At 33.8% G+C, this 13620-nt stretch overlaps 2 protein-coding genes across 2 annotated transcripts in view; one reads left to right on the top strand and one right to left on the bottom strand.

Annotated features, from left to right (window-relative positions):
- The first annotated feature begins 1733 nt into the window (after nucleotides 1-1733).
- Nucleotides 1734-3352, top strand: LOC119663594. Its single transcript, XM_038073210.1, has 3 exons — nucleotides 1734-2332; nucleotides 2537-2743; nucleotides 2794-3352. The coding sequence occupies exons 1-3, from the start codon at nucleotides 1734-1736 to the stop codon at nucleotides 3350-3352; spliced, it is 1365 nt and encodes a 454-aa protein (XP_037929138.1).
- A 910-nt stretch (nucleotides 3353-4262) lies between these two features.
- The window catches only part of LOC119666764 (cactin), a 28904-nt gene continuing 19546 nt past the window's right edge, over nucleotides 4263-13620 (bottom strand). The window contains exon 3 of the mRNA XM_038076049.1: nucleotides 4263-4451. Within this exon, the coding sequence (XP_037931977.1) occupies nucleotides 4263-4451 (189 nt within the window). The remainder of the gene's footprint in view (nucleotides 4452-13620) is intronic.

Here is a 13620-nt window from a genome sequence, read left to right as displayed (position 1 = left end):
CTGTGTGCTACCAGTCGCAATATCCAATAGGCGCAACAATAATAAAATCATCATTCTACGTCGATGACTTTTTAGGAGGAGCTAACACTATTGAGCAACTTACATCTATTAAGCAAGAAGTCGAAGCCATATTGAATAAAGGCTGTTTTAAACTGGACAAGTGGCATTCAAATCATAAGGATTTTGTAAATGATAATACAGTCAAAGATTTAAATCTCGATGCGGATAACATCACTAGCACACTAGGCGTCAAATGGAATCAGACTCAGGATGCGTTTCTATTTTCGTTTACTAACTATGACTAACTATGATGCTTAAGCATGCTGCTGTTACAAAACGCAGTATCTTATCTTTAGCATCCTCCTTATTTGATCCATTGGGCTTACTAGCACCTGTCGTTATCGTAGCAAAAATTGTAATGCAGGAACTTTGGCTGCTTCATTTGAATTGGGATGAATCTATTCCACAAACCGTACATTCTGCGTGGGAAACTTTCATTCAAGATTTACAAACTCTCGATCTTATAAAAATTCCGCGAAATTGCTTGTCAATTAACTATAAACGAGTGGATTTACATGGATTCTACGACGCCTCAATACGTGCTTATGGCTGTTGCATATACCTTCGCTCACTAGATAAGTCAGGAAGGGTAACAATTAAATTATTTGCAGCCAAATCTAGAGTAGCCCCCACGAAAAGGAAGTCATTACCTAAATTAGAACTTTGTGGAGCACTGCTCTTATCAAAATTGTATGAAAAAGTGAAGCCAATCTTAGATGACGTTCTTCAAGATTCGATTCTGTGGACTGACTCACAGATAGTACTGCATTAAATTATTAAACAAATCAATTCAAAAAGACAAATAAATAAAACAAGTAATATTTTAAAAAATTTTTCTGTTTAACTATTGTTCAATATTCATAATTAAAAATTTTTTCTTAAGGGGTAAGGGTGTAGTGGCATATTAACCATGACCACACACAATACGTTGTGTGCGATATTTCATGTGTCACACTAACCCGAAACACTCAAATATCAAGCATGACCGTAAAACCCAAATTATCAGTAATGAAATAATTTATGAGTCAGGAATTTGACTCGTCTGTTTTGTCATTTCTTTATGACAAAATATTTGTATGCATATTTAATTATTCCAATATGCATTTGACAATTTGGATAGCGGCATGCTCAACACATGAATTTGTGTTAAGTGTTTCACAGATCATATTGCAAGCGATAATGCATGGAATATGATTTGCCCTCAATACAGTTGGTTACCAGATGTGAGCCACTGTGAAATTGAAGACCATTATAACTAATAAATGTATATAAGTTATTTTTATAAAACATTATATACGTCTAATTTGGTTAGACGGAAGTAAATTCAAGTATCAACCAATAGAATCATTACATAAGATTCTATTGGAAATTAGTTGTAAGAAACAATGTTAGTTTTAAGAAGTAAAATGAAAATAAAAATCAGTCTTGATATGTCGAACGAAAAGTAAAGTCGTTTTAATTTGTGTATATAAAAATCTAACAACTATTCAACAAAAATATCATATCATTACAGGCTAAAACAACTTTCTTCAACGCTGTCAACTTTTGTAGGTAATCGAGTATGTGAAGTACAAGAAGCTACGTCCACTTGTTTTTGGAGGCATGTGCCCTCAAAGGATAATGCAGCAGATATCGTATCTTGAGGTTGTATTGTTCAACAATTATTGAATTCAATGTGGTTCACAGGTCCTCAATTTCTGCTTCATGATGAAGAACATTGGCCTCCTAACAACCTTGACAACATTGATATGGAAGAGATAACTAAGGAAAAGCGCCGTTCTACTTTTGCTATTGAAAAAAATGAGAAATACATATTAGATGTTATTTCAAAGTGTAGTTCATTCAACAAAATATTGCGCATAATCTCCTATGTACAGCACTTTTATCATATAACCAATAAAAGAATTGGTTATTCTATTAATTCAAACAGTCTCTCTCCGCAGGAACTCGAAAAAGCACTACATTGCATTGTCTGGGTGATACAGCAACACTATTTTGCAGAAGATGTTCAACGTTTGCTGAAGAAGAAATCAATTGAAGGGGCTCTCAAGTACCTAAATCCATTTTTTGAAGAAACTTCCGGTTACAATTTACTGAAGGTAGGTGGGCGTTTGGAATTGAGTGATATTCCAATTGGACAAAGACATCCAATATTATTAATACCGAAGAACTGTACATTTGTCAAACTTTACGTGCATCATCTACATTTATCAAATTACCATGCAGGTTCAAATTTTGGATTATTAACGCTCGTGACATTACTCGCCAGGTGGTACGATCTTGCACACATTGCGTTCGATACAAACTCAAACTATTAGGACAAATGATGGGAAATCTTCCAGTAGAACGTCTGACACCTAGTCGACCATTTACTCGTACAGCAGTCGACTTCTGCGGGCCCGTTACAACTTATCTCCGAATTCGTGGAAAGACTCCATACAAAACGTATCTATTATAGCTATTTTTGTCTGGTTAGCTACGAAGGCGGTGCACATCGAAGCGGTCTCAGATGGCTGTTATCAACAAATGCGTTTATTGCAGCGCTAAAACGACTGATTGGTAGGAGAGGTTTACCAGCTGAAATTTATTGTGATAATGCTACTAACTTCGTTGGAGCTAGTAACAAATTATTAGATTTGAAAAAATTTTTGTTTGATAAATCCAATCAAACCATTTTGCAAAGGTATATTATTGTACAGACCAATTCATAAATTTTAACTTCATACCACCTAGAGCACCGCATTTCGGAGGGTTATGGGAGGCGGCAGTGAAGTCAGCCAAAGGTCATCTCAATAGAACATTAGTAAACACTCGCCTTACCTTCGAAGAACTTGGTAGAGCACTAGTGGAAATCGAGGCTGTATTGAACTCGCGACCGATTACGCCATTATCATGCGATCCAAATGATTACGAAGCCTTAACACCAGCACACTTCCTCAAAGGCAGTACACTTAAAGCACTACCGGAGCTAACTCCTATAGATGAGAATATAGAACCAACAGATAGGTGGGCCCGTATCACAGCAGTAAAATACTACTTCTGGCGAAAATGGTCAAAGGACTACTTAAATGAGCTGCAAGTTCGTACAAAATGGACGGCAGAAAGCCCTAACGTTACAACAGGAGCTTTAGTTTTGATACACGAAGACAATACACCTCCTCAACGTTGGCCAATGGGAAGGAATATTAATTGTATTACAGGCCCAGATAACTTGGTGCGAGTAGTAGATGTGCAAACCAGCAAGGGTATAATACGTCGTCCGATCCACAAACTAGCAGTACTACCTTCTTGAAAAAACTTTTTCAAGTGAGGCGGGATGTTGAAGCATTTGAAATCTATTATTATAATTACTATATTATATAAATAATACATATATTATAATTTATCTTTATATCATACTGTTAATATGTTTTAATTTTATTGATCTAATTACCCCTTGTATCATATGAAATCAAACCAACGGTTATAATTCTTGCTTTTATTGCTTTTATTGTTACACTAAAACTAAGTAATTTTGATATATGTTTTTTTGGTTTCAAGCAAACTTCGTTGGTTTGATTCGCTCTTTTAAAATTTTGATCTCGACGAAAGCACACGCGGATGCGGATAAACCTATATTAAATCGTATTTTTAGAAATTGAATAAAATAAAGATAAAACAAAATAATTCTAAAAAAGTGTTTAATTTTTTCGGTTTTAATAAACGTGTATAGAGAACGTGTCCAATAGCAAAGTAAAATAAAATTATTATTCATAAAAACGCTTATGAAATGCACAATGATTATCAAAGTGGTTCAAGGGAACCACTGACTTTCGTTACTAGACAAATGCTCTTCAGCATATTATATCCATAATCCCACATTATTTAGATTATCTTCATTAGACTCCATTTGTGGAAAACTCAGGCAACGTTTCTCTGATGAGAGTGGGCTTTAAAAATTCTGATTTTGTTCTTTCTACGAAATGGCTACTTTTTCTCAAATGGTCACAACTAAATTACATTTTTTTGGGATATGTAATATTCTTAACATCAATGATATTATGTAATATATTCTTTATATAATAAATATTCTTTTTTTAAGATGAAGTATTTTCTAAATTTACAGTTCATGACAATACCTCTTTGACTAAATATATAAAACACTATTTGTTTTTTAAACTATTTAGTTATATATTTAAAAAATTAATATAATAATAAAAGTTTTATCTGCGATATCGATATCTTTTGAAATGAAACCAAAGCTGAAATATATTGTTGTGAAATTGACAACGAAATCCACGTTTGTAACTAAATTCCCATTCACGATTTACTATTTTGAATGCAATATCTTCATACGGCGGTCCTGCATGAAATCGTAGTATCGTAAAATCGTAATTATCATCGCAAGTTTTCTGCAAATATAATAAGAAACAAATTTTTTTATATTCATAATATTCAGTTTTAAACTTAATTTACATTAATAAAAACTATGTAAATATGTATTAACATTGTTAATTGTGATTAAAGTACTTTTAAAGTTTGTTAATTAATATTTGATAATTATAAAACATCTTGATTGGAAATGATATAAAATTTTGATGGCAATTTCGATTTTATTCTTATTTTATAATTCTATTGTTTAAATTTGTTATAAATAAAGAGAACAAAAGAATAAATAACTTGATTCTGGCAAAACTCTTGCTTTTTCATGCATTCCATTTTCTTATATCTTTTCACTTTAGTCTTAATAAATGATTTAGTCACCTGTTAGACACGCGGGCCGATTGACACGCGGATAAAGCAAAAATGTTGAATACTTGGGGTATTTGTATTGAACGACTAAGAGTTTGTGAAAATTTTGATGAACACATTACAACGGCAAAAACAGGAAAAGATGCTTGGTTTGCGCTTATGAACGCATATGAGAACAAAGGTTTAACAAGAAAGGTAGAATTATTGAAAGAATTTATAAATATAAAATTAGAAAACTGCAAATCAGTGCAGGAATACTTAAATGAAATAATAATGAGGGTTCTGAAAATAAACAGCGCTGGACTCAACATTGATGATGAGCTTACAGTGTCTTTAACACTTGCTGGTCTGCCTGAAGAGTTTAAATCATGACTGTCGAAAATTGTAAAGAAAAATTAACAGCCGATAAAGGCAAAAATTTAAAATGAGACAAATTCGGCGCTGTACAGTGGTAACGTGCATAAGAAAAAAATTTGTGTATAAAAATACATATCATAATTGCAAAAAAGAGGGAAACAATAAGCCGAATAACGGAAGAAAAGGAGACGATAAAATTTTTTTTGCAGTAAAAAAGCGACAATATGCAAACGTGCATTAAAGTTGTAAAATTGGAATGCGAAAAAAATTAAGAAAGCATTTCGCAGTATTGGTATATTGATTCTGGCGCGATTAACCACATGACAAATGACGAAAGTTTTTTATTTAATGTTCGAAAGATAAATAACCAATCAATTGTTATTGCAAATAAAACTGAAATGTCTGTTAAGAGTGTTGCCATTACGTACGAATGAAAACATAAACAATGCTAAATCACTGATGGTCAAAAATGATTTTGACATTTGGCATCGCAGAATGGGACATATTTGCAACCAAAGTTTGGCTGATGTCAAATTACTTTGTAATATGTTAGTGTTAATTTTTATAAATTCCCATTCGTGAAATATGTAGTGTGTGTAGAATCAAAAAAAACCAGAAAGTTAAATAAAAATAAAGCCAATAGAATTATTATATTTATTAATATTCATTGATGATTACTCAAGAAAGTTATTTGTATTCCCAATTAAAGAAAAATTCGATGATTTCAATAAATTTATTGATTTAAAAAATATGGTTGAAAATCAATGTTCTAAAAAGATAAAAACACTACGTACGGATAACGGTCGCGAATACATTAATAAAATTTTTTCGAATATTTTGAAAAAATGTGGAATTTATTTTCAAACAACAGCGCCATATACACCAGAACAAAACGGAATTGTGGAAAGAATGAACCGTACAATTGTTGAACGTATTCACTGTATGTTAACGGACAGTGGTTTAAACTAGTGCTGTTCATATTATTCGAATATTCGTATTTCAACGAAGTCTTCGAAGTTAGAAATAAATTCGAATTTTTTGTAAATTTTTGTTCTCGAAGTCTTCGAAGTTTAAGTGCAGTGAAAAAGTTCGAAGACTTCGTAAGCAAAAGTGAGAGCGCAAAATGCAAACAAACGTGCGTCACACAAATTATTTGAGGGCTGAAAGCATTTGCTTCGTTTGTACGGTTTTATGTTTTTTTTTGTTATTCTATGCAGAAAATCAAAAACATTTTTTTTTTTGTATTATTGTATTACATAAAATTTATTTTATTATTAAAAATGTATTATTATATATATTATTATTAAATACATTATTATTAAATATATTATTATTTAAATATAAATAATAATATATATACCTAAAGAAAAACGCACTAAACTTAACCCAACATCAATGAAGTGTATTATGGTTGGTTGGATACTGAGAAAATAGTTAAGCATATCAATTAATAAACCCACAAAACAAAATAGTTACTATCAGTAGAGACGTGATTTTTTTTGAAAATGAAAAATAGGTGATTCCCTAGATATGGTTGTTCCTCTTATACAAATTGAAAGTGACAATTCAGGGAAGAATAAAGAGGAAAGCGAATTGACACTTAAAAATATTAAAAATGAAACCAAAAGTTCCAATGGACACTATGAAGTAATGGATACTATCTCTCCGGAATGCTTTGAGATTCAAGTAATATCCAACGAAGTGGAAGAAGAATCTAACATTTGACGTTCATCTAACATTTGTTCATTTGAAGAAGCAATGTCGTCCAATGACTTTGATAAATGGAAAGCAGCTATGCGGAGTGAAATTGACTCGCTATTACGGAACGAGACATGAGAACTTACTGAGTTGCCGGCTGGTATAAAAGCAATTCCATATAAATGGGTTTTTAAAACTAAATTAGACGCTCAAATTACTCCGGTTCGCAGAAAAGCCGAAAAAAGGTTTCGGGCAAATAGAAGGCATTGAGTACACAGAAACATTTGCTCCGGTGGTAAGAAATGGCCCAATAAGGTTTCTTTTAGCGCTCGCCGCCAAAAATGCTTTGATTATATACCAAATGGTTGCAATTACAGCTTATTTGAATGGAATTCTCAAAGAAGAAATATACATGAAACAGCCGAAGGGTTTTAACGATAGCTTAGGTAAGCTATGTAAGTTTTGCGTTCAATATATGGTCTCAAGCAATCAGGACACGTTTGGAACGAAACGCTAAATCGAGAATTAGTTGCCATGGGATTAAAAAGAAGCGAAGTTAATCAATGTATTTACTATAAAGTAAATAGTAAAAGTATAATGTATGTTGCAATTTATGTAGATGATCGACGTTCAACATCCGGTTACGCTTTTACCCTCCAATCTGATGCCATATCATGGGCAACTAAACGTCAAAAGACAGTTGCATTGTCTTCAACGGAAGCGGAGTATATGTCACTTGTTGCCACTATACAAGAATCTATTTGGCTTAAACGACTTGAATCTGAACTTGTATTTCGTAATACAAACCACATGATCCTATACCGCAATAATAAGGACGTAATTCAAGTGACAACAAACAATTCACACTCAAATCGAACCAAACAGAAGATAGAATCAAACGAGATAGAAATAAAATATTTGCCAACAAATCAAATAATTGCAGACATACCTATTAACAAAAGGTGTTACGACACAAACGTTTAATTTTCTAATGAATGGTTTTGGTCTTGAATGAATTTATAGTTTAGTAATATTGTAAACAATATGCATGAGCAAGACAGGAATTCTTTGTTTAGGAAAGGTGTTATAAATAAAGAGAACAAAAAAATAAATAACTTGATTCTGGCAATACTCTTGCTTTCTCATGCGTCTTGTGCATCCCGTTTTCTTATCTTTTCACTTTAAAATTCAGGAAAATTACGGATAAACAGAAATCAGAAATTCTTTGTTTAGGAAAGGTGTTATAAATAAAGAGAACAAAAGAATAAATAACTTGATTCTGGCAACACTCTTTGTTTCTCATGCGTCTTGTGCATCCCGTTTGCTTATCTTTTCACTTTAAAATTCAGAAAAATTACGGATAAACAGAAATCTCTTGGTAAAAAGCTAAGTTTCTACGGAAAGCAGGTTCTTTTCAATAGTTTTCTTCTATTATAAAGTAATAACTTACAATTAAAGATGATTATTCTTCATGAAGGAAATCAGAAAGTGATATTGAAAATTGCTTTCATATCAGCAAAACATGCGTTCCGCAAATAATCAAAAGGCATAATAAAACAGACTCTAGTGTGTAAAGGAATTGATTTGGTGGACCAAAAATTCCTACGGAAGTAAAACCTGGATTTTAGTGAATCATAGATAGTCTAAAGGCGATCGATTGAAAAAGCATATTTTTGAGTGGTCAGCGTTACGTATTGTGTCGTTAGGCATCTCATAGATCGACCGAACACATTTTAACTGATGTTTTGGGTTTGAAACGCGTTGCTTCTCGGCTGGTGGCAAGAAAGCTGAATTTCATTCAAAAAAAGCGTCGTTGTGATGTGGCCAAAGAGATGATTTCCAACACAGATAGTGACCCCACATTTATCGAACGCATCATAACTGGTGATGAGACATGGGTCTATGAATTTGACATGCCCCCCAAACAACAATCGACCGAATTGTACTTCGAAGGTAAGCCGAAACCGAAAAGAGAACTCCAAAGTCGGTCAAGGTTGTGCTGACTGTTTTTTTCGATATTCGTGGTGTGGTGCATTAGGAATTCCTTCCGGACGGTCAAACGGTCAATAAGGAGTATTATTTGGAAGTTATGTGTCGTTTGCGTAAGGCCATTCGCAAAAAGAGGCCAGATTTATGGAAGGAAAACTCATGAATTTTACACCACGATAACACACCAGCTCATACAGCGTTGGTTGTGTCGCAGCTTTTGGCCAAAAATTCCACCAATATCATCAACCAAGCACCGTACTCTCCAGATATGGCCCCGTGTGACTTTTTCCTTTTCCTCCGACTCAAATTGCCATTCCGAGGAACGCGTTATGAGACCATAGAGGCCAAAAAAGAGAATTCGCTGCGTGAACTAAAGGCCATACCTTCAGCGGTCTATAAAACTTGTATAGAAAATTGGATCAAGCGCTGGCATGTATGTATTGCCGCAGGAGGAGAGTACTATTAAAAATTAATATTTTGCGTTTTTTTTTTTAATTCTCGTTCTTTTTTGATCATAAGGCATATTTTTCCAAAATACAATTAAACTTCCATAACTCGAATTTTCTTCAACTCGAACTAAAATGAGTGCACCAGGGTTTTTGAGAGGAAATTACACACAATTTTGCTTCCATAACTAGAACTTCTCTATAACTCAAATAAAACTATTGTCACGTGCCAATAGGAATATGGAAAGTGCATTTTATAAATCGAATTTTTGTTTTAAGTATGAATTTAATTTAGTGTTATGGGAAGTCCCTTTTTCCAAACCAAATGTTTAATTTTTCCTTTCTTATATTGCTTCTTTGTGCAAATGCCAGTTGCTGGCATTTGTGCAAATGCATAGAATTGTCATTTCTTTCGCCGAATATGATCTCTAAATTGCATCAGCTTGATAATTCAAAATTTAAAGTGTACCTATCGCAACAAAATCGTAAAAGAGGCTCTAAAGTGTTGTAACGAACCTTTCTGGCCGGGGTTTTGCTCGCCGGATTCCAGGTTCAGTCCTACAATAAATTTGTTTGTTAGGAACAGTGGTGAGTTTGGATGTACGGTGGACGGTGGCTTCGCTACCATCACTGAGTGTTGCTTTCGTTATATACAAAGAAAATAGCAATGTATGTTTCTATTGCTACTGTATATCCGACTATTGATTTTATTATAGAAATGTTTATTTCTATTATATTAGAAAAAAAAAAAAACAATGTGAACTGAAATGTATATTTCTATTCACCGACTATTGATTTTATAATAGAAAGGTTTATTTCTATTATATTTAAAAAAACAATGTGAACTGAAATGTATATTTCTATTCACCGATTTGGTTTACAAGTAATTATATAATAAAAATGTTTATTTCTATTATATTTAAAAAAAACAATGTGAACTGAAATGTATATTTCTATTCACCGATTTGGTTTACAAGTAATTATATAATAGAAATGTTTATTTCTATTATATTAAAAAAAAACAATGTGAACTGAAATGTATATTTCTATTCACCGATTTGGTTTACAAGTAATTATATAATAGAAATGTTTATTTCTATTATATTTTTAAAAAAAACAATGCGAACTGAAATGTGTATTTCCGTTCACCTATGTATCAGCTTGCAAGTTTAGAATGATGTCTTTACTAGCTCGAAGCTTCGCTGACTCCCAGTCTACTGCTTTTGCTTCGCCTTTTATACCTGCGATGTGCGAAGCAAACAGTATGTTTGTTCTTGCAATTGCAACGGTGCGGTGTTTACAAGTTTTATTAGTGGTTTTGTTGTGTGTTTTTTTTTTCTTATTTTTTTTTTATTTTGTCTATATTTTTTTTATTATTGTGTCATAAAATTTATGAGTGTAAATTTTATGTTACACTTCCCTCGGTTTTTCCATCGAATTGAAGGACTCTGATTACCTCGTAGAATGATTCCTTGTTCGTTTCCTTGGATTTTTGAAAATTTTAAAGAACTTGTCTTGGGCTATGATGTTATGATTGTCATCTTTTTGTTTAAGTATACCTAAACGTCTTAATTGTTGCTGGCGATTTTGACTACTATTTGGAATCTCAGTCTCGACGAAACATTGTCTTACTAGCGTTGGTGACTTGGTTCCTTTTGCCTTCGGTTGATCTACGTTAAAGTTCTCCTGAGGTGGCAGTTGTTCCTGTTGACTAACGCGATTAATTGAAACTTGTGCTCGACATTCTTGGCTTGGAATTTGTAACTGTCTGTCAGGTTCTGAGTTTTGCTGTCGTTGTATTTCTTGGCTTTGTGCTAGAAACTCCCTTGTAGATCGTTGGCGGTGTATTTCTTGGACTTGAGTTTGCAACTGTTTGTTAAGTTGTGTCTCCTGACTTTGTAATTCTGTGTTAGGTTTCGTGTTCCGTTGACCTGGTGTTTCTTGACTTGGTAATTCTGTGTTAGACTCTGTGTTTTGTCGCTGTATTTCTTGACTCGGTAATTCTGTGTTAGACTCTGTGTTTTGCTGACGGTGTATTTCTTGACTCGGTAATTCTGTGTTAGATTCTGTGTTTTGCTGACGGTGTATTTCTTGACTCGGTAATTCTGTGTTAGACTCTGTGTTTTGCTGACGGTGTATTTCTTGACTCGGTAATTCTGTGTTAGACTCTGTGTTTTGCTGACGGTGTATGTCTTGACTTGGTAATTTTATGTTATTTTGATCGCAATCCTGTTAAAATTTACTTCGGTCTTTCACTTGTTTCCGATTTTTCGATCTGGATGCTCCTGAGTTAAAAAACAACATTTTTTGTTTTGATTCAATTATCTATTTACTTTTCTAATCAGACGAAGAGAACCAACTTTCTCTAGCTGTGACGGCGTTAGTTGTTCTTGTTGATTATTAGTTACTTGGGCCGACAGACGTGATTCACTGAGCTTCATGCATCTTACTGGTGGGACGGGGTGTTGTCTTGAGGTCTCATCGCCCCGTTCTGTCGATGGACCCTGATCTCGTTTCCCTGGTTCCTGCAGCAATCAATTGTACGTTTTCCTCTCTTCCCGCATTCCCAGCAAAATAAGATGCTTGTAAAACTACAATTCCACCTCAAGTGTCCTTGTTGCCCGCAACGACGACAAGCTGTCCTGACATCTTTGATCTTGTCTTCAGATGCATCAATCACTCTTGCTTTGATCTCCTTAGCCGGTAGCGTATTTCTTACTTGACGGTCTGTAGCGGTCAGTGCCTCCAGGTCCCCAGCTAATGTTAACAGCTCGGATAATGACTGGAAGTCTTTCCTACGGATGTACCATTGATACTCGGTACGGCTGTTCCGGTAGATCCTCTCTAATTTTATCTCTTCACTGTATGTTGAATATTGCATGATGTTCTGCAGTGCCAATACATAATCTCTGAACAGTTCCCTGGGTTGTTGCAGGCGGGCTCCTATTTTGTCCTCTAATTGTTCGAAGTATCTTGGGGGCAAGAAGAATGCTAATATATCTGCTTTGAATGATGGCCACTCGGTCCATCGCTTGTTGTTATTCCTGAACCAGATCAGTGCCTTGTCTTTTAGTACTTCAGGCATTAGTTTCGGTAATAAGTCCCTATGTATTCCGTACATATCCGCCAGTTCCTCGATCCGTTCTATAAATGGTAGTATTTCGTGTTCCCCTGAGTAGTGGCATTCCCATTTTCTGACTTGATTGATGATTACCGGATATTCTGCCACGGTTACACTTCCATTCTTAGTTATCGAAGGACGTCTATTTTCAATGACTCCCGGTAATGAGCTTCTGATATGTAGTTTAGCGAGTTCCTGTAGCCGGGCGGTATCTTTCTCAGCTGCCTCTGAGTCCATGAACGTTGAAAGTTTTTTTCCGAAGTTCCTCCAGTGAACCACTTGGATCTAATCCGAATTCGTCTGCGTAACTCACCAGTTCCTCCTTTTTAGCGAAGTAAATCCAAGATTTGCCTCCTGATGTTAGTCTTGATGGTACCACCGTTGGTTTGTCTTCCATACTCAACTGAAGATGTTGGTCAGTTTTGTTCCCACTGTCCCTGCTCGGGCGCCAATTGTAACGAACCTTTCTGGCCGGGGTTTTGCTCGCCGGATTCCAGGTTCAGTCCTACAATAAATTTGTTTGTTAGAAACAGTGGTGAGTTTGGATGTACGGTGGACGGTGGCTTCGCTACAATCACTGAGTATTGCTTTCGTTATATACAAAGAAAATAACAATGTATGTTTCTATTGCTACTGTATATCCGACTATTGATAGAAATAAACATTTCTATTATATTAGAAAAAAAACAATGTGAACTGAAATGTATATTTCTATTCACCGACTATTGATTTTATAATAGAAATGTTTATTTCTATTATATTTAAAAAAAAACAATGTGAACTGAAATGTATATTTCAATTCACCGACTATTGATTTTATAATAGAAATGTTTATTTCTATTATATTTAAAAAACACAATGTGAACTGAAATGTATATTTCTATTCACCGATTTGGTTTACAAGTAATTATATAATAGAAATGTTTATTTCTATTATATTTAAAAAAAAAACAATGCGAACTGAAATGTGTATTTCCGTTCACCGAAAATTTTAATTTAAAAAAGCATAGTTCTCCACAGGAAATGTAACAATCTTATTATGTCTAACATATTTTTTTAAAAAAATCATAAAATGTCACAAAATTATCTTGACAAAATAAATTTTAATCTTTGATAAAGAAATTATATAACAGGTAGGTAAAAGGGAAAGTAGACAAAAATATATAAATTGAAAACACTGATTTATTGGCAATAGGATTTTTCAGTCTTTCAAAAACA

Source organism: Teleopsis dalmanni, chromosome 1 (genome assembly GCF_002237135.1).
Source record: "Teleopsis dalmanni isolate 2A chromosome 1, ASM223713v2, whole genome shotgun sequence".
In the NCBI taxonomy this organism is placed as follows: domain Eukaryota; kingdom Metazoa; phylum Arthropoda; class Insecta; order Diptera; family Diopsidae; genus Teleopsis; species Teleopsis dalmanni.
This window is presented reverse-complemented; position numbering and strand designations above follow the sequence as displayed.